Consider the following 25,086-nt stretch of genomic DNA (forward strand, 5'->3'; position numbering starts at 1 on the left):
AAAGCAAGTGAGCAGCTCAGAGAGGGAAGTGCTCACAGTTGTATGCAGTCAGTTAATAATTTGTGGCTGCTTGTGCATGGAGGAAGCAGAAAGGATTTATCCAGGAAGCTGCAGAAGTGGAATATATCATGAAGACTTTCATAATGCGTGAAACTTTTCCCCCTTTTGCAAGGTTGAGCTTGGTGTAGAGGGAACTGCTGGGATTGTAGGGGTAGGGCTGAGGGGATTTGTGTATGAAATGCTGGGAAGAAAGTCAAGTGTAAAGCAAACTTTGTAAATGCAAAGAATAAATCTCTAGGATGTAAGAGCACCCGGCCAGCTCCTAACATTATACAAAGCATTATAGCTGCAGATAACTGTGCAACAATTGCCACTTCCTTCAACAAATATTTCTTTCTTTTGATTCTAAATATGTAAAGATTATTTTCCCTTTAGGGCATGTTGATATTTAAGTTTTGGGGGTTTGAGTCATCTGTCTGCTGTAAACTTTCTCAACTTAACCAGAATCTGTTTCCACTTTAAAAACTGAGCCTTAGTAACAACAATTTATTCTTAAACTTCTGATCAGCCCAGTTTTAAAAATAATTCATTCTCAGGGTGTGGATTACACAATTGGGGCCAGCAGCTGTTACAAAGTATGAGTTGCTCTGAGCAAGTGGCTGAAGGAAATCTTGATTACACTTCAGCCCCCATGTTGGGGTGTGAATACTGTGCAGCTAGTAGTATGGTGTCTAACAGCTCCACTGCCTTCTGTGTGGATTTTGTATGTTGTCCCTGTGACTGTGTGGGTTTTATCTGAATGCTCCAGTTTCCTCCCACATCACACAGAAGTGGGGTTGGAAGATTAACTGGCCACTGTAAATTGCCCCCAGTATCTAGGTGAGCAGAAGAATCTGGGGCAGTTGAAGGGAATGTGGGGAGAAGAAAATGGAATTAGTGAAAGATTGGTGTAAATGAGTGCTTGACGATTGGTGCAGACTTGGTGGACCGAAGGTCTTTTTCCATGCCGTATGACTCTATAACACTAAACACGTGTATGGATCAGGACCCCTGATTGTTCCTGAGACCAAATGCACCAGTCAGCCATTACGACAACCTCTTAACTGCAGATTTAAAACTGAATTCAATTTTTTAAACTGTCTGGTGAAATTTGAATTCATGTGCTCTGGCTCATTAACCTGGGCCTCTGAAATACCAACCAACTAATTAACTATCACATATTTCAATCTTATATTCAATTGGTTGATTTTTGATAATCTTTTTCCAGCAGCATCATCACTAAGTAATAAATCTAAATATCTATAAAGTCCTTGGATTTATGTAAAATGAAAGATGACATGATCAGTGATTGATATGTATGTCTGGACTCCACTCCAGTAGGTGACACTGATGGTAAGGTGGGAGAAAGGTGCCTTGGCAAATGACTTCCCTCTTATTTCTGACTTTTGCATTGCCAAGGGGTTGGAAATACTTGCACCATAATGAGCTGGCAGTCCTCCAAGGAAACTAATGAGCAGCAAGATTCAGCTCATTCTTTATGTTAGCTGTGCAACAGCAGCACATTTGCAGAACCATGCTTTTACTTCTCTGGATCATCCTACTGGACCTAGAACATTGAAGTCTGCTGCAGAACATAATGAATAAAAAAAAACACATCTTGAATCCACAGCAACCAGAGACAGATGCATTTGGTGGAAATGGATAGACTTAGGGTCTGGTATGTCAATTTAGCAAATGGTAACATGTTGCACAGGCACCATTTTGGCCAAGAAAGTGTCCTGTAAACACATTCAACTCTCATCATTAATCCCAGTGAATGTAGATGCAAGAATCAGATCAAAGAGTTGAAAGTGGCATTTGTATAACTTTAAATTATTTTTTATGATTATGGGTTCACTGCAAGCATAAATAATATTTGTTTGCCTGATTTCAAAGAGCCTTGGGCCAAGGCAAAAAACTGCACACTGAATGGAAATATTGACTATTCAAGAGGATATTGACTATCCTATTGACTTGTCTAGTGCCCAAGACTACCTAATCTTGGGCACTCAAATTCAGGTGATTTGTGCGCCCAAGATTAGACCATTGCCAGGACCTTCAATGATTCCTTTGAACTGGAGACCACATAAAACTGATGAAAATTTCCACACACAAATGTTAAAGCAACTGAATCTTATTAAATAACCCATGGTCTCAAAAGAATTATGAAATGCAAAAGGCAGTCTTAAAGTAATGATCATTACTTTTATTACTGAATTGCAGAGTTACAATTTGAGCAAAATGACTGCAGATTCATTACTGTTTATTTCTTTCCATGCATCTGCTGTGGAGAACCATCGCTGAAAATGTAGCTTAACCTCAACAAAGAGATGCTTTGGCACGACTTCTTCCAAAAGCTCTGAGTCATTTTGTTCTTTCCCTTTCTCTGGAAAAAGATGGGAGACACAATCTGATCATCCTGCATTTAGAAACTATAGTCTTGCCTGATTGTACAATTCATGATTGCTACAGGCGGACAATCATTAAGAAGTCAGTGAAATCAGAAAATGTACAGCACAGAAGCACCATTCAGCCATTGTGTCTGTGATGGTCACAAAAGAGCTATCCAATCTAATCTCACCTTTCAGCAAGGTTTGTAGCCCTAGCATAACTAAATTATGTTCACTAGCATCAAAATGGTGCCTCACTGATATTCCTTCCATCTGTCCAGTTTCATCCCCTAAAGCTAAATCTGGATTGCCTTTCCACATGTTGAGATTGCTACAAGTTGACTAACCATGTTGTCCTGAAAGCATTTTAGGAACTCTGTGCTCTTTACACCATTTACACTATCTCCCAGTTAATGTTAGGGTTATTGAAATACTCAGCTATTATTGCCCTGAGGCTTTCATCAGAAACTTGACTGTAAATTTTATCATCAATCTCTCTCGTACTGGTGGAGACCTTGGTTCACCTCCAAGAGTATGATTGTTGTTTATTTGTTCTGTAGTTGAAATCATAAAGCCTTATTTCTTGATCCTTCTAACATATCATCCCTTCTCATGGTTTTGATTCGTTCCTTAACCATTAGTGGCAGCTGAAAGAGCTGCTGCCTCACAGCTCCAGACAGCCGGGTTCAATCCTGGCCTCTGGTGCTGTCAGTGTGGAGTTTGCACATTCTCCCTGTGAGTGCATGGTTTCTCCTGGATCCTGATGCAGGATTTCAAGTCAAGATGTCGACAGTTCCCTTCTCCCCACAGATGCTGCTCGACCCGCTGAGCTCCTCCAGCTGTTTCCCCTGGGTGCACTGGTTTCTCCCCACATCCCAAACAAGTGCAGGTTGGTAGGTTAACTGCTCACTACAAAATGCTTCCACTGAGGATAAGGGGTAGAATCTGGGGAGTGGAGCTGGAAAATTTGGGAAGGGGTGGGGGATTGGATTGCTCTGTGAGCTGGCATGAATTGATGGGCTGCAATGGCCTCCTATTTCAGATGGAAATATTGGCAACCCCCCACTCCTTTTCTATGTCCTCCTTTATCTCATGTGAAGGCCCAATAACTGGAACCATTAAACTTCTAGTCATATTCCACTCCTATAACAGCTGTCATATTTCACATGTCTACTAGTGCCATCAGCTCATCTGTACTCCTTGCAGTAGATGTTTCCTTTCCTGGAATTATGTCCCACTCAATCCGACTGATTTGCAGTGGAAGATTCAATGGTTAAGATAGTGCTTGTTATCCCACTCTGACACACATGAGGATACAGTTTTCTGTATAATGTGAACCCTGTTTGTTTATGGAAAGTGCCTCTGCTGTGGGCATGTGGTGGAAAAGAGCCTGCTCTGTGACACTGGGGATTACTGAGTTTGCTGGAAAATTTTAACACATTACATTTTAACTTCTAACAAATTAATGATTTATCCTTCCTTTTGTAATAGATTAACTTTTCAAATTTGCCCAACATTTTTGCATTGCGTAATAGAGCATAATATTGCTAAGTAGGAGTTACTGGTTATTCCTGTGAGATCCGTGCTTACCAATCTCTTTGTAATAAACACCCCTTGTTTTTTTGCCAGTCAAACGGTACAAGTTTAAGGTGGGTGCAGGACCAGAAACATCTGGGGTTTGCATACATCAGTCCTTGAAGATGACAGGATAATCTGCTAAAGAAAACGTACTGGATCCTTTAATTTATAAATAAGAGGCATGAAGTGCATAAAAATTATGTTAAACCTTTACAGATCACTATTTAAGCCACAGTTTTGCATTATTTTGTATCTTGTGCATGTCACCTTAGGAAGGATTTCATAACCTGAAGGAGGAGACAAGAGGTATTAACCAGAATGGTACCATGAATGAAGAGGGGTGGGGGGGGCGGGAGGATTTAGTTATGTAGAGAGACTAGACCAGCTGAGATTGTCACCCCATAAAGCAGGGAAGGTTAAGTGTAAATTTAGTAAGGATATTAAAAATCATGCTGGGTTTTGGTTGAGCAAGTATGGAGAAACTGCTATGCTGTTGGCAACTAGAGGCATGGATTTAAGGTAATTGACAAAAGAACCAGAGGCCAGATGAGATGAAAGTGTTTTGTGCAGCGAGTTCTAATGATCTGAAATGCACCACGTGAAGAGGGTGTAGGGAAGGAACAGAGCAGTGGGTCTAATTGGGTAGCTCTTTCAATGTGCTGGATAGGAAGAATGGCTTCTTTCTGCATTGTACATTAATTGATTTGTGACCCATACTGGATGCTTAAAATCCTGGTTTATATGTAAAGTAGGCACAATGCAATCCAATTTCTAGGCCGAGAAAATGAAAATCTTATTTCAAAATACTCGGGAACTTCCAAAGTGACTGTTGATTAGAGACTGGTTTCTGATGCTCTCTGTGGTACAGCTGACAGCTCACCCCCTCACCGAGGTCCAGCAAATGTACTTACGCTGCATAACATGTGGTCGACATGAGGAAAAGATACAACTTGTTCCATTGATACTGAAAGAGGCAGGTTTCACAGAAATAATATTTACCAAAGATTTCAAGAAACAGGTATAAGATTTATATAATATTCTGCATTTTATTTTGCTTTATATTTCAATGTGAGATTTTCATATAAAGCAAGGACAGTATTTGTTTATTCTTTCCTCCCCAAATCCTTCCCTGGTGGTTTTACATAATATAAGAGATTTTATACCATGAAGTGGAGTTGTACCTTTTGTTGAAACTGTCTCTGGTGTAGCCCTGCTCGAGGGTAATTTTCCAAACTTGAAGTTTCCATTGTTCAGGCCCTTCAGAAAATGATCACTAGGCAGCCTTTCAGCCTTTCTGAGTGTAGCTTTAGGACAACTCATGTTCCTGATTCCAAGGGCAAAGACTAGTCCCCCTTCACTAGCATAAAGTACTGACCAGAATCTGTCTGAAACTGAATTCTATTTCTTTCTTCACAGATGTTGCCAGATCTGCTGAGAATTTCCACCATTTTATGTTTCCATTTCAGATCTTCTGCACACAGTTTTGCCTTTCTGTGGTTTTCAGTTTAAGGAAGAATGTACTTGCAATAGAGGGGATATCATGAAGATTCTCCAGGCTGATTCATGGGATAAGGGTCCTATAAGAAAGATTATCAGAATGGGCCTAAATGCTGAAATACAAACAGAAAGTGCTGGAGATACTCAGTTGGTCTCAGTGGCCTGACCTGCTGAATACCTTCAGGATGTTGTGTTGATATTTCAGATTTCCAGCACTTGCAGTTTTTTGCATTTTGATTACTGGCCTTATACACTCTTGAATTTAGAACAATAACAGGTGATCTCATTGAAATATATAAAATTCTTATGTGGATTGATAGGATAGACACAGGGATGATGCTTCCTCTCGATGGGATGTACAGGACCAGGGCTCGCTATCTCAAAGTAAGAAGTTTGCCATTCAGGATTGAGTGTGGTGAATTTTCAGAACTCTCTACCCAAGAGGGTGTTTGTAGTTCAGTCGCTGAGTACATTTAGGACAGAGATCAATAGATTTTTAGATATTAAGGGAATAAAGGTATGTAGGATTAGTGCAGGAATATGACACTGATGTAAATGACCAAAAGCAATCCAGTGAAAGGCAAAACTGGCATTCAGGGTTGAATGGCCTACCCATGGTTCTCATTCTCAAATTCCTAAACTGAATCAAACAGAAAATGTGCAGCTTGATGCTTCCTTTACTAAAGACAGATTTAATCTCTCCCACACACTAACGTGTATCATTTGGTGCATCAGACTTTCAATGACATGTAATCTCCAACGTTCATGACGAATGATTTTACTAGTTTTTTTAAAGTCTTCTTTTCAGTGACTTTTGATCATTATTAACATCTTTTTCAACTTCCATTTGGGAAGAAACACTTTGGGATTTACGTTGCTGATTTGTGATGTCAGTCTCTAGTTTTGAAGTGTTGTAACATTCAGCAGACTTCCCTTCCCTGTCCTGTGAATCACTTTATTCATTTTGTATCTTTTTTAAAGTTAAGTGCAAAATGCTGCAGCAGATCCAAAGAGCAAATGTTCATTGTGATTAATGTGCATTTTCACAGCAGCAATTTCGATTATTTATTCAATGTGATTACTGCCAACTTATTGAATAGCAATCATTTTCCATGGAAATAATACCATCAGTATTATATAAAACAACAGGGTTAAGAAACTTCAGTGTACCAGAATATCACTATTGTACTTACTGTTGTCCAGTTTGTCTTTTAATTTACTTTTGGGCTTTGCCTCATTGCCTTTTTCAGCTTTTGAACTCCTGTCATCTTTTTTCTTTGCACTTTTTCCTTTTTTGGACTCCTGAAAAGGAATAATACAGCTTTGTAAAACCAAAATTTAAGCCATTTTATTGTTCTGTTTTTTTGCAGGATCAATGTCAATAACATATTGTTAAAACTAATTCAGGACAACGTGAACAATGACCTTCTCATACACCTTTAAATAAAGCAAATTGAATGAGGTGACTTTGAGATATGGATTGATAACTAATTGGAAGGATGCAACCTCTCTCTCGTTCTCTCTCTCTCTCTCTCTCTCTCTCTCACACACACACACACACACACACACACACACACACACACATACATTCTCTCTTTCTTTCACCGTTTTTCTCTCTTTCTCTCACATTCTCTAGCTCTCTCTCACACACAATCATTCTCTGGCTCTCTCTCTCTCTCACACACACACACACACACACACACACACACACACACACACACAAACATTCTCCCACTCTTTCTTTTCACCTCAGTGCTAAAAGTGGCTCAATGATATTTTCAGGTAGGTACGGTATTGAAAATCAGCTACAAGTTCCTAGAATATATGGTAAGTTCCATCTTGGTGAAAGAAATCCCATTAGGAATGCATAGTGTATAGCTAATGGTCCCAGGTGAAGGAAGAGGATCACACTGGATCTCAAAGTCCTTTGCTGATCCTTTACTCCAAAATATGAAATCTAGCCTTTTGCTCCACAGGCTCCAGGATAATGTGTCATGCTGATTAGGTATAGTGGAAATATTATGCTCACTATACTTCAAACTTTGGAATTAATCTTAATGTTTTGCATCTACCATTACGCTACTATGCGCTGTATTTCCAGTATCTGCAATAAAGCAGATAGGACAATGTACTATGTCTCGTAATGATTCCCTAAAATGTACAGACCATTACGCATGCTTAATCAAACTGCTTTAATCATCTAAACAGCAGCTATTAAGCACATTTATTTATGAAAATCCTACCTCTGCCTTTTCATGGGTTTAAACATGGTTATAAGATAAGTAAGCCAGTTAACTCTAATTTGAGTTGTGGTATTTGTACATTACCTTATCATCGGGAGTTGGTGGTTTTGGTTTTGGTTCATTTTCAGGAATTCCTAAATCACAAACCATCTCAAACAAATTATTTCCTGCTAGAATGGAGTGCAGATTGACATGGCATGTCCCCAGTATTCTCTCAATGGGTGTGTCACTTTGAAATACAGTAGGTTGTTTCTTTACATCCTTGCCGCTGGCTTTGCCCTTCTGATCCTTGCCGCTGGCTTTGCCCTTCTGATCCTTGGCGCTGGCTTTACCTCCCTAATTGCTCCTCAACAGATACACATTTAGCTCAGATCAACATTTGAAAACACCAATAAACAACAGACATTTTTATACTTATTTGATGATTGGCCACTTTAGAATGGTATCTGGACATGAACGTTGATACCAGTCTGCCCACAGCTGAGATCCAAGGGTCTTCACCCAACCTGAAATATTGATCCCCATGTTTAGTGTATTAGAGTACAGTAGTTCCTCCACATTCATGGGATTTATAATTGAAGAAAAATCTTATAAAATAGGGTAATAGGGAACCTTTATCTTTCATATTTGGGGTGAGATGTTAAACTGAAGCCATATCTTCTCTCTCAAGTGGATAGAAAGATGCCAGAGCATACATTGAAGGGAAGCCGGGAGTGAGTTACATCTGGAGTCCGGGTCATTTATCCTTCAGTCAACATTACAAAAGTGGATGACCTGATCCATACCACATTGCCATTTGTGTAAGTTTGCTCTGTCTGCTCTGGCAGACCTATTTCCTATAGGACAACAGAGATTACATTTCAAAAGAATATTTTTAATGGTAGATTTCTTTAGGGTGACCTGAAACAATGAGAAGTGCTCTGCAGATGCAAATCTTTCTTTTTTGGTATTTAATCCCAGACTGAGCTATTTCCTTCAGTTTTGGTTCCTTAGACCTCATCTAGTAGAAGAATGAGATCTGTAACAGGTCTCAGGGGGCCCTCTGATTTACTCTGTGGAGTATGTTTGTCGTTGGTTACCACCTTTGCAGATTCTTGTCCTTTCCCTTTCTCTTTTGTGGGGGCTTCTGAAGTTTCCAATGTTTTAACTGGCCATGAAAGGACCTACAGAAAAAAAGAGGTTTCTCATTCAATGGAAATCAATAAACTATGGATGTTGGAAATCTGAAATAAAAATAGAAAATGCTGAGAACACTCAATAAGTCAGTTCTGATGAAAGGTCTTCAACCTGTAGAGATGCCGGAGCATATATTGAAGGAGTGAGTTATACCTGGATTCCCAGTCATTTATCCTCAACAGTCTGACTTGCTGAGTTTTCCAGCATTTTCTGTTTTTATTTAAATGTTATTTCAATTACTGCTCAGATTTTAACAATGTGCAGAAGTATCTTGTATAAGTTTAGGTAGTGTCTGATCTGGAGAATGTCCCGTGGCCCCATTAAAGAAAAGAAACTTTAAGTTATACTTGCCATGAGCATTCTCCCCATTCTCCCCTATTCAATGCTCAATATCTGATTTTCTTCCTCCGGAATCTGTATGTCATAAGTGCATTTGCCTCTCTCTGAAGTGTACCATATCTGAATCTGAAAGACTGACCTTGGTTATGCACTTGTTTCTGGAGCTGAATGAAGAGGTCCTGAGTGACAACAGGCAGTCCAAAGCCCAGCTTTAAACAAGCTTCCTGCACAAAACCATCTGGAAACCTCTGACACACCACAAAGTCCTTTCATCCCACAAGGAAAGGACAATTCCTTGTTTGTAATGTACCTTAAGAGATTCATAACATCTATGCCAAATTCAGTTGGGAGGGAAAGTCATAATTCCTTTTCTTCTCCACAAAGGACAATTCCTTTCCCCCCACAGAGGCTGCTCGACCCGCTGAGTTCCTCCAGTAGACTGTTTGTTACACCACTAAGTCCCATCCCTTGCTTTGCCAGCTCTGAAAGCTGTCAAGAATTATCAATGTTTCTGAATGTCTCTGATGCTCAGGAACATTTAGAAACTGTGAAAAATGAAATAAATAACATTTTAAAATAAATTTAATTTTAAAAAGCAATACATATAATCAACAACTTTTAACACACCCGAAGTATAAATTTAAAATATTTCTCTTTTCTCCATGCAAGCCTGCAACCTCCATTGAAATCAATGTTCTCATTGATTCTGTGTCAGGTATAACTTGGTGCAGGACCTGAGAGAAGATCCCCATCTAATTCTACACTGAGTCCAGAAGAACGGTACTGTCAGGAAATAGCCAACAGATCTCAGCCTGTAAGTTTTGAACGTACCTTAAGAGATTCATAATATCCCTGCCAAATTCATTTGGCAGGGAACGTCACAAAGAGTTTCAGCCTTTGATTACATGTGCAGAAATTGAAATAAAATGTGAAACTGTGTTCAAGAAGTAATCATAAGAGTGAGCATAACAGCAATAGCAACCAATAACCAGAAACAGAGTTTACCTTTTCTTCAATGACTTTTATTGTCAGACCATTTTGTAGCAATTTCTTCAGTGCATACAGCTTTGTCACATTGAACTCCTTGGTGTAGTTATACACAATAGGATCTGCCCATGGTTTTTGAGGTATCTTGTGAGTAAATACTGAAGGGCAAAATCAGATTAAAAACTCTTTAATTTTAATGGGTCGATTACTTTGCTTTTCCTCACAAACTTATATTACATAGGCCCGCATGATTTTACAGCCCTTTTGTCTCGTGGCATTTCTTGATCATTCCTGATTTTCACAAGCTTCATGGTGCTTAATTTGACATGTGAGATAATGGCAGTCCTGTTAAATGAAAAAAACAATAATGGATCTAACGGTAAAGTGTTTTGTTGTCTTACACAACTTCCCTGTGTTGCTTAAGGCACTGGTTCAGTTGAACATAAACCTGGCCTTTGCTGGATCACTTATTTAATTTAGCTTCCACAGACTTTACCAACATCAACACATTTGTCAATGTGGATATTTCAATGGGCAGCTTCAAGCACCTCAGATGTTTATACCATTGAGTTTAGTAGGCCTTACAGGAGAAAAAGGCAGCAATGTTTCCATTATACCAACGACGGTGCAGAACTCTTCTGGCTTTTCAAAGAGTGAACCATAAATCACCTCAGGGAAGACAGAGCTAAATAGGATGACTGAGTACCTCCCTTACATGTTTTAAGAGTTTATACATAGTAATTTGACTGAATTCATTTTACCACTGTGAGCTTGCTCCTGTTCTATTTGTGGAGAGTTGGCGACAGGGTCAGGAGATGCTGGTGTGGAGGTTGTGCCAGTCTCACTTGGCATTTCACTGGAGGAGTTTTCATTTTGCTTTAAAGGGAAAAAGTAAAAGTGATTGTTAAATATAAAAAAAGGAAGAGACTGGCCATTAAGGCTTAATTTAAAGGACAGTTACAAACTGTTACAGTCACTTGCACAATATTGTTTGAATGACATCCCCTGACTATACTGCACCTTGATCTATCACTGTCTTGCTGAGCCTCTCTCCACTGCAAACACACACCCACCTGTGAACCAAACCCATGACATATCCATCTTGTTCTGTTCGCTTCACAATGACAAAATGTGCACAGGGAAGGCATTTCAGTACATCAGCTGTATAAGGCTGATTATGTACAGTGCACAACACCTTGGGCCTTATATGATAATCCATTCTGGACCAGCAGGCCCACCACCATTTGAACCAGGCATTCAAGAATTACTTGGCCATTTTATTATAGCTGAGTTATCAAACCAAGGTCCCTTCAGATGAAGGTGAAAATATTCAGGGCACAATTTGAAGAAAAACTGGGCAATTTCCTGGGATCCAGCACTATTCCTCCTCCAAACAGGACCATTAAAATAGTTTACCTATTCATTAACATTGATATTTTGGTCATGCAGTCGAGTGTGACTGTCTGCAGTATACAAAGTGGATCCATTGATTAGGGATGCCTTTGAGGTTTTAGGTGGATGTGATGAGACTCCTTACAAATGAAAGCTCTTTCCTATTAATCTGTCTGCTGTACCTCTTGCTCTTGCTGAAATGAAATTCTAATTACTGGTGGAAGCTAAACTCTTTACAGAGTAAGATAATTGTAAAATAAATGATGAAGGAACATAGGAAGAGATAGGCTATCATTTATCTCATTAATTATTCAGAATCTGGCATCACTGGTCAGGCCTGCATTAAATGCCCATTCTAACTGCCCTTGACGAGATGGTGGGAGCTGCTGCCTTCCTGAACCACTGCAGTCTTTTTGGGGAAGGTAGAGCCACCGTTCATGGGGAGTTCAGGATATGGACTCGGTGACAAAGCGGGGATGCAGGATACATTTCCAAGTCAGGATGACATGCACATTGGAGAAGAACTTGCTGGGGTAGTGTTTCCCCACATCTGCTGATCCTGTCTTTCTTGATGGTAGAAGTCAAGGACTTGGAGGGTACAGTTTACTGTTCAATGTGATTATGGCTGATCTCTGCCTGACTTGGATTTTCTCAATATAGTTTAATATATTTGGTTAACAACATCTATCACTCTCATACCATCTACCCTGACAGTATTCAACTTCCAGGTTCAGATTGATGGGAGAGGGTTACAGTTGTTTGTAGATCCAGACCTTTGTATGAATCACTACCTTCAGATGACCATAGGAAAGCAGACAAAAAGAAGAATTGATTGGGGGTGTGGGAGCAGTTAAGAGGACGATTTCACCACTCTGGAAGATGCGTTTTCCTTGCTTCACTGCTACTGTCTGATGGAAAGGAAATGGGCTCAACTCAGCACACTTCCATCATTTACCTTGTGCCTTAAGCAAACATTTCTCTAATGTTCTTGGGTGTAAATGTGACTTTACCCATTTCCGTCCTTAAGGTAGCCAATGTGCAAAAAATAATAATCTTTCATTGCAAATGTTCAATTTATCTACACAACATAGATTTACACAAAATAGCTGCCACAAATAGCCACAATTTATGGCCTGGAACCCAGAAGCATATACTTAGCTCTGAGGTATTTTGAGGTGTTCTAAAATTGTGAAAGGCATTAATCAATTGCAGGTTGGTTGTTTCTATTTGTGATTTGACAGGATGTCCTCATTCACTGAACTATGTACACAGTCAGTTGTTCCCCTAACCCTTGTCAAAGAACTATCCTAAACTGGACCACAGTTACAGTGGAACAGTTCTTTCTACAGTGTATTCAATATAAATCTTTGTTATCACTGTTTCATACAACAGCATTACACCCACATTTATTATACCATCCAGAAGATGGATGATAACCAAACTGTTCTTCAGAGGCAGCTTTTGTAAAATTTCACCAATGAATGCTAATGACTTGGATGAAAATGTAGATCGCTGGGTTTGTAGGTTTGCAGGTGACACAAAGATTGTGGACAGTGAAGAAGGCTGTAAGGATACAGCAGGATATGGATCAGTTACAGATATGGGAGGAGAAATGGCAGGTATGGGGTGTTGCAAGTGTGAGGTGTCGCACTATGGGAGGTCAAATGTAAGGGGAAAGAATACAGTAAGTGACAGGACCCTCAACAGCATTGCTGTACAGAGGCATCTTGGGTCCAAGTCCATAGCTCCCTGAAAGTGGCCACACAAGTAGGTAGGGTGGTAAAGAAGACGTATAGCATGCTTGCCTTCATTGGCCAGGGCATTGAGTATAAGAGTCAGGAAGTCATTTTGCAGCTATAGAAAATTTTGGTTAGGCCACACTTGGAGTATTGTGTATAATTCTGGTCACCACCCCACCCCCCCCACCCCCCCCCCCCCCCCCCCACCAGCAGAAAGGATGTGGACACTTTAGAAAGGGTACAGAAGAGGTTTACCAGGATGCTGCCTGGATTAGAGGGCATGGGCCATAAGCAGAGGTTGGTCAAACTTGGGTTGTTTTCTCTGGAGTTTTGGAGGCTGAGGGGAGACCTGATAGAAATATATAAGATTATGAGAGGCATAGATAGGGTAGAGAGTCAGAATCTTTTTCCCAGGGTAGAAACGTCAAATACTAGAGAACATTTATGTAAGTTGAGAGGGAGAAAGTTTAAAGGAGATGTGCAGAGCAAGTTTATTTTTACACAGCGAGTGGTAGGTTCCTGGACTTGTGGAAGCAGATAAGAAAGGGGTGTTTAAGAGGCTTTTAGATAGACACGTGAATGTGCAGGGAATAGACAGATATGAATCATGTGCAGGCAGAAGAGAACTAGTTTAATTTGGCATTGTGTTTGGCATAGACTTCATGGTCCGAAGGGCCTGTTCCTATGCTGTAATGTTCTAATGAAAAATGAAAATTGAAAGAGCAACTTTATTCTTCAGAAAGAGTTGACTGCAACTCACTTTTTTATTTCCTGTGGTCTCTTTATTTATCACCTCAAAATCTTTTGAATCTTCGAGAAAGTCATATGTTACAAAGTAATTCCTCTTGACAACTGGAAATTCTGGTAACTCCTCCAGAGGATCAATGGGGTTGGGAATGCCTGTTACATTTCCAATACTTAATTTTATCCGAGCGACATTAGCATTAAATTCTAGAGAATGACATACATGGGAGAAAAAGGGAGAAACCAAATAGATGAAGACTTGACTCACTTTGCTATTAAATAGACAAATATAAACAGAACATTAAATGAACATTTAATATTTTGCTAAAATAAAATGACGGAAATATTGATGTCTGAAGGAAATGGTAGATTAATATTTTGATTTAGGATTTGACCCAACATTGCCCTGATGAGACTACTCTTTCTTTTTCAAATGCAGATTGAACATTGATGCATTGCAGTAGCTTATAGCTGCATGGCAGAGGAAGATGTTAATCAATCTTGGGAGCCATACGGCTGTAAGTGACTAAAATTGATTTCATGGTCTTCATTTAACATTAACATTCTCCACTCACTTTCTTTTTGAAGCAATTTCTTCATTTTTATTCAATTTTATTTATTTTCTTTAAATAGACTCTTTGCTTCCAGGGTAAATTTGCTGTGCTATCAACCATTTTCTCTTTAGCTGATGAAGTGATGTCAATAGGCACTATACATTTCTATGTAGTGCCTTAACACAGGAAAATGTCTCCTGATGCTCTCAAGCAGTTTCAGTTTTCTACATTTTCTTATAACCTTCGCAGTTAATGACCAGGGCACACCAATAGTTCATGTGACCCAAGCCTGATATCAACAATGCTCAGATACTAATTTGATAGACTTGTTACTCGCTGTAAACTTTTTCTTTTCAATCTCTCCAGGGAACTATTTACAGTCATTGGACTTCCTCATTGTGGAACTGTCAAGATATCTGTCTCACCAACTGATATTTACATTCTCCAATGATGTTAACTTTGAGTTGGGTGTCAATTGCCACCTTAAATAAAAATAATCTATCCCAGTCCTTGCACATGGCTGAGTTGTGTCACCTCAAACATCAGATGACTCCGCACATCTGATTTTAATCAAACTCACCCAATGGAAATAAACTTTCATTTATGTAGGGGGTCCATTTAATGTAGCAAAACATCTCTAGGAGCCTCACACTAATAAGAACAAACAAACTTTGACAGAGTAGACTCAAGTCAGAAACCCATTCTACACCCCAACCAATATTATTGTTCCTGATTTTTTTGATTCTTGCAATATTTAAATATTTAAATCAGGTAAAAGTAAGGCCAGTGAAAAAACAAATTAATTTTATGTACTGTAAAACTGCTTATTTTAAATTTAAATGTGGATCAATTAATAATGTCAACTAAAATATTAAGTAGCACAAACATTAGCTTCAAGTCAATACCTGCAATGCAGTATTGGTAAAGCTTTAGAAATGAAAGAAGTTCCCAACACTAATGGATAGTAAAGGCCTGTAGGCTTGAAACACTTACCTTCATATTTAGACACAAGCATAAAAATATGTCTTTCATCTGAGGATATCAACACATCATCCAGAGCAGTAAGGTTCTTTAATGTATCTATTACATAGCCCCGGTAATTGGGAAGAAGGGCAAATGGATTGCCCTGGAGAATAAGGTTCTTCAGTTTTGGCAGCAAAGTAAGATGAGCCACAATATCCAGCAAATTCACAAAGTCATTAAAACTCAAATCAAGCGATATTAGATTGGGCCTATTTTACAAATGATAAAAAGGTAAAAATTACTATTATGGAATCATACTAAAATCTCAGAATTTAAATTGTTCTTTGTAAGTGAACCCTAGGGTGCCTATTAAACAATCCTCACAAATTCTGATAGCCAAAACTTGAATGTTATCAGATTATTTCTTGCCATTTGGATTCAATTAAATTTATGCCAAAATATCCAGAGCGGTATAATTTATACCGCGGTATAAAATTCCCTAATATAGTTTAGCTATGATAGTTTCCTTTTTATACTTATCATTCCATTACAGCATCATCAGGATGGTGGTTTTATAAGCTAGTGGGGTTAATACAAAAGGCTTTCATTTTCACATTTAGGGAAGTTGTTGAGTGTAACTTAATCTTCACTCATCCAACTCAGTTGCTGTTTTATGGGCAATTGAAAGAAGTTTGTTGATTATCTGTTCAGAAAGGAGACTAAGGATTGTTGAGGTATTAATAATACATATCGTTTCATAAAAAACTTGCCAATCAAGGAAAACTGAAGAAAATCAATAGGTTGATCCCAGGTTGTTGGTGATTTTCCTGGAATAACAACCAAGAAAACTCGATTCAAACTGATGGATCATAAATCTTCTTTCAGTAACGTCTATCAGTGCCTATATGAAATGAGTTTGCAAAGTTTCAATCCAGTTCTGAACAATGTGTTCCTAAAATGCATGCATGTCCTTAATTTGACATTCTTGCAATCTCACAGGGAAATAAATGGCTGATGCAGAAAATGGAGGAAACATGAGGTGGATTTCATAGAATCATAGAACCATAGAACAGTACAGTGCAATACAGGCCCTTCAGCCCACAATGTTGTGCCGACCTTTAAACCTCGCCTAAGACTATCTAACCCCTTCCTCCCCCATATCCCTCAATTTATATACCGTCTTTCACCTCAGGAGATCCTAAAATGCTTTACAGCCAATCAATGGGCAATTTTGTATCAGAGGTATACCATTCATCTTATTTTCACAACACTCCATCCACCCTGGCTTCACTCTCACCATTCCTTCCTTGAACTGAATGGAAATATTTCAAGAGAATTTGGAGCCATTGACAAGACAGAGTGAAGATAACATAGTTCTTTGAGGATCCTTATCAAACATTTAGGATTTTAGAAGGTTTTGTTTTTAAATAGGGAGTAACACATGAACACCAAATGTTCGTATTAATTAATTCATGATTAAATATGACTCATTCCAACCAAATATGCTGATTCCATGAAAATGTAGACACTGATGTTACAACAGTAGCATGCTCAACATTATAAATCACAGAATAATTTCATTTCATCATTAAATACATGCTCTCAATTTATCACATATTTGACAGCTTTTCTATATTTCATAAATAGTAATGTTTGGATATTAGAAAGAAACACTATCAAGCTGTCTAAATATCTTTCAACCTATTTAGTTTCAATTAGAAAGTAAACCAGCTGGTGTTCTGACGGATGGAAGTTAATAAGTACAATAGCTCGTGAGCGTAATACAGTTACTCCTGTGGGAACTAACCATGTGATTCTAGATGTGTAATCCATAGAAACATATAACATGTTAACTTGTAATCAGCAGCTTTTCCAGGAGGTTGATAATTTATGCAGTGCTGAATGTAACAACTTTCCTCAGAGTTTTTTGGACAGCAAAAATCCACAAATCAGCTGCAAAACGCCATGGTTCCAGTTAAAATGCAGGAGCCAAAGAGGGAACAGTAACCTTCAGGTAATGTTAGTTAAGCAGCATCCATCACAGTTGAAAAGTATGGGGCCAGCACATAAAAAGTATTGTGTCTGAAATCTCTTTGATGCCATGTGATGAATAATTAAAGCTCTAGTCAATGAGCTCTTCTGTTTTTACAGCAATGGCTGATCTCTTGCTGGTCCTGTGTTTTACAAGGGCAACTCGGGATGGGCAATTAAATGCTGGCTCAGTCTGCGAAGCCCACATCCCTTGAATGAATATAAAAGAAAATATGAGGTGGCCCTTCTTCACCCAGAGACTGGTCAGTACCTGCAATGCACTGTCTGAGAGAGTAGTTGAAGATGGGTTGCCCTCAGCATTTAAGAAGTGTCTAGGCTAGCATTTGAATCACTTTGGTACAGAGGGCTATATAGTGATGGGAGATGAGATTAATGCAGAAGGGTGTGCACTGGTCAGTGTGGGCAAGTTGGGCCGAATGGCCTGTTTCCAAGCTGTGACTCTTTGATTCTAAGAATCATGTAACATATTTTAACAAGATTTAAAAGACATTTGGATAAGCACATGGATAGGAGGGGTTTAGAGGGATACGGGCCAAATGGGACAAGCTTAGGTGGGCACTATATGCAGCATGGATGAGTTGGGCTGAAGGGCCTGTTTCCATGCTGTATTGCTCTATGACTCCATTCTATGACTCTATATTTTGTTAGAAGAGGAATACATAGCGTAGACACTCAATCATACTCAATATAACGTACTGTATTAGAGTATCAAAATATTTACCAGAATTCATCTGAGAGGTATTTGTACTCCAAGTCAAGAGAAAGCTTGTTGTATGACAGTCCCAGGTGTTGTAACCCAGGAGGTGGGCTCTGGCTCAGGTCCTTTAAAGAGGAAATCTCATTGGTGCAGAGCTCAAGAATCTGTGAATAGGTCACACAATAAAAAAATGGCATTTTGCACTATCATCTTTCTGCACATGGATCTCCATTTTCCACAAGACTTTTCATCAGATTGTTGTTGACAACAGAGGCAGAGATAGTTGCATATTCAAAATTAATACAGTGTGATTGCTCAATCCTCTTTTACCTTCAGCTTTCTTGGAAGATTGGCTGAATTTAATGTAGTGATTCCATTCGCACTTAATGTAAGTTCCTCCAGATTCTGAAATTTCAGCAAGTCCTTGTCAACCTCAGTGATCTACAGAAGTAAAGAAATTATGACTGGCTGTTGAAAAGTTCATTATTCTCTGATTATGTTGAGATGTCTGGCAACTTCTGCTGCTATAACTAGTCTTGTTGGAAACAACAAAACCAACATGGTCAGGGGTAGTTTATGCAAAGAGGGCTCCAGCTGATTCTTCTTGCCGAGCATATTATGTACAGGATATGTAAACATTGCAGACAACCCAACCACAGCAACTGGTTGTCCATGACAAACGACACTGTAGAGTCAGTGTATTGGATAATGGTATCAGGTAGGGGTGAAGGAGCAAATGATCAGTCAGCCTATTGGCAGAATTGGGCGGCACGGTAGTGTAGCCGTTAGCACGACGCTACTACAGCGCCAGCGATCGGGGTTCGATTCCCGTCACTATAAGGAGTCTGTACGTTCTCCCATGTCTGCGTGGGTTTCCTCCGGGTGCTCCGGTTTCCTCCCACATTGCAAAGACGTATGGGTAGGTTAATTGGGTTTAAAATGGGCAGCGCAGACTCATTGGGCCAGAAGGGCCTGTTACCACGCTCTAAATAAAATTTAAGAAATTTAACAAAAAAATTTAAATTTAAAAATTAGCCAGAGTGGACCTTTTCCTTGAGAGTGGGTGACTGCTCCCTTTAAGCTGCTGAGGACACCCAGACCCTGTGGCAGTTCATGCTAGGGCAGGGTCATCGCCAGGGGCAGGAGTACCACTGGCAGCTCCAGTGCTTGGAAGCTCAGCATGGTCAGGTAGTGCATATGTTGAGTGAGTAGAATTCTCAGCCTATGGCACTTAATGCTGGAACAGCCTCTGATCAGGAAGATTTATGAATATGATCCTTAAACCTGATGCCATCTCAAAAGATATATAAATAATAATTGCTCCATTTTAAGTTTACAAGATGTCCAGATTCAAAAAACATCTCCAACTGCATCTAATTGTGTTTGGTTTCAGCTAGAATTTGATCTGGAATGTAATCTTTGCTTTTCCTTCATCTCAAATAAACCATCAAAAAAGAAATTACAAGAGGTAATTTTAATCTTTCTGCTTGTAATCAGCCTCGCTGCTCATTACGTGATGACTGAGTGCCAAATTCACAGTACTGTTCCAATTCCCTTTCTTCCTCTGGCCTGCCCCGTACTGAGCCCAAGCTGCATTGTGTCTGGTCTCAGTGTTCAGCACTGGCTCTGGTTAGTTCAAGTTCAAGCCTTCAGATCATCCACCTGCCAGTAAGAGATTTCATCTGAATGAAATAGATACACTTAAATCAAATTCTATGTTCTGAATCAAAGAATGCTTGGTAATATGTTGACAACACCTTCCACCATTGAATGTATACTGATGGGGCTGGACTGGATTTGCCCTGCATTTGTAAACAGGGTACCTGGGTAGTTTTCCACATTGTCAGGTAGATGCCAGTGTTGTAATTGTATGTGATCAGCTTAGCTAGAGGAGCAGCTAGCTCTGTAGGGTATGTCTTCAATACTACAGCCTCAAAATTGTCTGGTCCTATGGCTGTGGTCCAAAATCAATCTCAGTCACTCACCGCTATTTGGTCACTAGGCTTGATTGACAGGAGTATTATCCAATCTTCTCCACTATGGTTGGGAATAATATGCAGCCTTCTAATAGATTAGACGGGAGTGCAGAGATGATGCAATGGAATGATGTTCAAGTAAATATTGATGTACTTGGGAGGAGAAATTACTGCCGGGAACAAATTCTATGGAAAAACTTTGAATCTTAAAGTTTTGGCATTTGTGCTTGTTGAGTGAAGAATGCCAGCAACAACTGGGGCTGCTATCGAGGCTGATAATGGGAAAGAACAGAAGTCTCAGGACCTTAGTTTCTCTCCCAGGAAGGAAATGGGAGAGAAGTGGGAATGTTCCTAAACTGTCTTAAAAACAGAGTTAAAAGGGAAGTGTAGAAGTTTAGGGCTGTGGAATAAATTATTCAAATTTCCTACCTTCAATATTCAAGTTAAAGTGAAATGGAGAAATTACTAAAGTGAAATGTAAACATTGCATTCTCTTATCCAACAAAGGTATTTGAATAATATAACTTGCTCACCTGTTTATTCACAATTCTTAAGGTTTTTAACTTGGAGCAAAGGAAGTTTTCATTCACGAGTGAAGGTGAAGAGATTGCCAATTCCCTCAGATGCTGGTTCTCTGGGCTCAGCTCCTCGCCATTCCAAGGTGACTGCTCATCAGTTAGATATTCTTTCAATGTCTGCTGGTCTTCCTCATTTACATCTTTATCCTGTTCCTCTTCCTTCTCTCCATGATATTTTGGTAACTTGCTACTTTTGGCCTCCTTTATGGAATACTTGGACCTGTTCTAAATATGAAAATAGGCCAAGGTCTGCAGCAAATTGCTTGCAGTGTTTATCTTCATGTGATTGTTACAATGAATGATCAGGATGTTATACACTTGAAAGGACATGGAACTAACTTGGTAAATATTCATAAAGATTTATCTTTTATAAGTTAATAAAGTTCATCTGTATAGTTAGCGTGATTAAATTCTCTGGAGGTGTTCCCTGAACAACAGCAGTGGGCCTTGCTCCAGAAACAGTGCATGATTTTCGAGCACAAGCACAGCAATAACATGCAAAATAATTTATGATTATAAATCACTAATATTTCTATATAATGAAACCATAATACGTTAACAACTTTCAGGGTTTTACTTGTTTTTTGTTTGTTTAGAATCATAGAGTCAGATGGCCCACCACGTCCATGATGATCTTTTTGTCCATCTACAGTAATCCTATTTGCCCACACACGGTCCACATCCTTCTATGCCTTGACCATTTAAGTGCCTGTTAAATGCCTTTTAAATGTAGTAATTGTATCTGACTCTATCACCCCCTCTGGCAACACATTCCCGCGTAAAACACTTACCCCGCAGATCCCCTTTAAGACTCTTCCATTTCACCTTAAACCTATGCCCTCTTGCTTATGATAATCCCTGCAATGGAGAAAGGATTTTGACTATCTACCCTGTCTGTGCCTCTCATAATTTTATATAATTTTATTCGGTCCCTCCTCAGCCTCCTCTGCTCCAACTAGCCTATCTGTGTTGTCACTTTCAGGGAACTATGGCCTTGGATCCCTATGTGTCTCTGTTCATCAATGTTCCTTAGTGCCCTATTATTTACTGTTTATCTCCTGCCCCTATTTGAGTTTCCAAAATGCATCACCTTGCATTTGTTGGAATTAATTTCCATCTGCCAATAATCTGCCCAAATTTCCATCTGATCTACATCCTGCTGTATCCTTAGACAACATTCCTCACTATTCACACCACCACCAATTGTCATGTTTTCTGCAAACTTACTAATCATATCTCCCACATTCACATCCAAATCAAACCTCCTACATTCACATCATTATTTATTTATTTAGCACAAGTCAGTGATTTTAGCAGCAATGATTCATTAGATATAAAGGGATACTTTGTAGTTCTGAAACAAACAATGGAAAAATTTGATCCAGCTGGTTAGAAAACTAATTTCATTGGCTGATCGGGTTAAAAACCAGAAGGTCACTCGTGGCCACCATTTGCCAACAATCTGTGCCCCCTGACTAACCCCACCCCTGCCCATTTACCACCCACCGCCTCCCATTGCCTCCATGCCAGACTCTCCTGAACACTATTAGCACTCCAGGCAGAATAATTTTGTTGCCTCTCTGTTACAGGTGGGCTGCTTCCAAGGCCAAGAACAGCTCACTGGTTCTGTTCTAATGAGTCCGGCCAACCAAAGTTGCAGTCTTCCCTCTAATGTCATTAACTGTGTGGGTTGCACTCTGACTCAGATACAATCCATTTTCTGGACCAATATATTTTCTGTGTTTGAGCATTGAAATGCAAGTACAATCATCATAATGACTATGCACAGAATGTTATGCAATCCTAATGAACATAATTTATTGAATTGCTGATGTGGAATAATATTATTAGCAAAACAAAATAGCACAGATGTTAGGAACCAGAAATAAAAGCTGCTCACTGGAAAAATGGACATGTGATTGCATCGTTGTACACCTGGGATCAGTCTACAAGCTTTCACTTGCTTGTCACTTTAATTCTCTGTCCCATTCGTGCACTTATCTCTGTGGCCAGGGCTTCCTACCCTGCTCCAACAAACTCAATATCAGCTCAAATTACAGCAGCTCACCTTTCAACGCTTTACAGTCATTGTATAATTCAACAAATGATACACTTCCTTTGGATTCTGCTTTTATTTCTTTCCTTTTGCTGTTACCATTTTTTCTTTTCTCACACCATCACTCCATCCCGCTGAAGCCAGACTTCCCCTTTGTTGTTTCTACCCCTCCCCACCTTTCCCTACCTCTCTCCTCATTTAAAACTATTACAACTGCATCATTTTCCAGTCCTGTCTACCAACTTGAAACATTAACTCAATTTTTCTCTCCATGGATACTGCCTGAGTAGTTCCACATTAGTACAAAATCTAATGAAATCATCCTTTTAAATGTATTATTACAACCAGGCTCACTTGAAATAAGAGGAGTAACTGCTAGAAATTATCAACAGCTGAATGTTGTTTTGTAAACCATTACCCACTCTCCAGTCTCCCCATTCTAGAGAGCACTGTATTATGAGCAGAGAACAAGTTCATCATTGGGAGGGTGGGAAGAGGAGAGGATAAAAATACAAGAGAAAGGCTGGGGTGCTGGAGGTTTTTGGGGAGAATTTTCCTGATTAGCTGGAGATTAATGATAGTTTCAGATACTTGATTGTCTGTTGTGAAAAGTAGTTGGATCTCCAGTAATTTCCCTGTCTCTGTAGACACATTCCTTTTAATTCTTTGTATTGTTAAGGAACTCTACGCCTTCAGTCCCTTGTGTTATCTAACCAAACGCTTTCTGAAAATCCATATATAAACCACCACTGCTACATTTCATTAATCAATTTTTTTTTATGTTCATCATGATTGCGAATAGTTTTGCATGTATTTTAATAAAACAATTTCAAGGGTAATGCTGAGTAGGAGAATGAATTATGCATGAAAAATTCAAGGCCACATTTATAACTCTTGGGGATAAAACTACCAATAACAGTCACACATTCGTGCAGAAATAAAAACAGAAAGTGAGACGGAGTTAACATTTCAGGTCTTCAACATGAAGGAATTATGGACAGGAAGAAAAAAAATGTTAGGAATTTCTTCACTGAGTTTTAATTGATTTCAAATTAACTTCTCAAACACTCAGTCATTACTTCCTTGTCAGTTTATCTGAGTGAAAGCATACCAATCATTTAACTTAGCCTTTAAGTAGACAAAGCTGTTAATTCCCTTACCCAGCTCCCAGTACCACAAGGGAAATCATTCAGGCACAAAGTCTTCATCTGTTGTTGGAAAGCTACAAACACAGAAACACCAGCCATCTCAAAGCATTCAAGAAGTGTAACAAGACATGTAGTTTGATTTCCCTAAATGCTGATACATGTGATGTTCATCTGATATCAGGTGTGCCCCCCAGTATAGTCGATTCAGAGACATATAGTTTGGAGATGTTTGAAAAATAATCCTAATTTAAAGTATCATTTTTCCATTTCAAGTAAGACACGTTGTTTACGAATGGAGTAAGTGCATTGATATACCTGGTATAGCAGTTGCTAGGGGGTGTAGTTCCAGTTGCCAAGCAACAACAAAAACTCCAGTTCTGTGATAGACGTGTATGGATGACATTTAAAGAGGCAGTGGTTCTTTTCCCTGTCCTAGCTCTGTTGTCAAGTACTTGGTGGTTTGTTCATCAACAAGAAGAGTTTTATCTAAAGGCTACAATAAAAATGAGGGAAACCTTTTAGAGCTATAACAAAACATGCTGCCAAACTACTTGTGAAAAATTCAACAATATTTCAACGTTATTTTCTGACTATGAATGTTGTTAATGCAAAATTGTTAGCATTTAACTAATCATCACAAAAATACATAATCAGAAATTATATCATATAATTAAGTGAGACAAAAAAATTTTGCCAGTTTGTCTCATTTTCTGAGCACAGATCAGGAGTTACCGACGTGCATTTGGAGTAGTATCTCCTACTACTGCTCCACATGGAGCCAAAGAGATTTTTACAGCACAAAGGAGGGTATTGACCCATCAAGTCTATGCCAGCTCTCTGGGAGAGTAACCACCATTAATCCCATTGATGACTGTTCCTTTGGCCCTTTTCGTACACAGCAAGAGAATGGGTCATTTTGGCCAACTAATCCATGTTGG

The 25,086-nt window shown here is 39.1% G+C and overlaps 1 protein-coding gene across 1 annotated transcript; it reads right to left on the minus strand.

Moving 5' to 3' along the window:
• Positions 1 to 2,257: 2,257 nt before the first annotated feature.
• LOC127579622 (leucine-rich repeat-containing protein 43-like) lies at positions 2,258 to 24,770 on the minus strand. The gene is made up of 13 exons (XM_052032512.1): positions 24,464 to 24,770; positions 24,161 to 24,222; positions 20,900 to 21,169; positions 18,721 to 18,831; positions 18,415 to 18,554; positions 15,672 to 15,910; positions 14,141 to 14,331; positions 11,011 to 11,125; positions 10,268 to 10,407; positions 8,830 to 8,910; positions 7,832 to 8,083; positions 6,698 to 6,806; positions 2,258 to 2,425 (listed from the first exon to the last, which is right to left on the minus strand). The coding sequence occupies exons 1-13, from the start codon at positions 24,549 to 24,551 to the stop codon at positions 2,265 to 2,267; spliced, it is 1,959 nt and encodes a 652-aa protein (XP_051888472.1). The 5' UTR covers positions 24,552 to 24,770; the 3' UTR covers positions 2,258 to 2,264.
• Between the last annotated feature and the right edge of the window lie 316 nt (positions 24,771 to 25,086).

This window comes from Pristis pectinata, chromosome 17 (assembly GCF_009764475.1).
Source record: "Pristis pectinata isolate sPriPec2 chromosome 17, sPriPec2.1.pri, whole genome shotgun sequence".
Taxonomy (NCBI): domain Eukaryota; kingdom Metazoa; phylum Chordata; class Chondrichthyes; order Rhinopristiformes; family Pristidae; genus Pristis; species Pristis pectinata.

Coding starts and splice junctions, on each gene's coding strand:
- LOC127579622 (XM_052032512.1), bottom strand. CDS start 24,551: ATGTCATCCATACACGTCTATCACAGAACTGGAGTTTTTGTTGTTGCT. Junction 11,126..14,140: donor AGACCACAGGAAATAAAAAA/GTGAGTTGCAGT, acceptor TTCCCTTTAAAG/CAAAATGAAAACTCCTCCAG. Junction 6,807..7,831: donor CACCAACTCCCGATGATAAG/GTAATGTACAAA, acceptor ATTCCTTTTCAG/GAGTCCAAAAAAGGAAAAAG.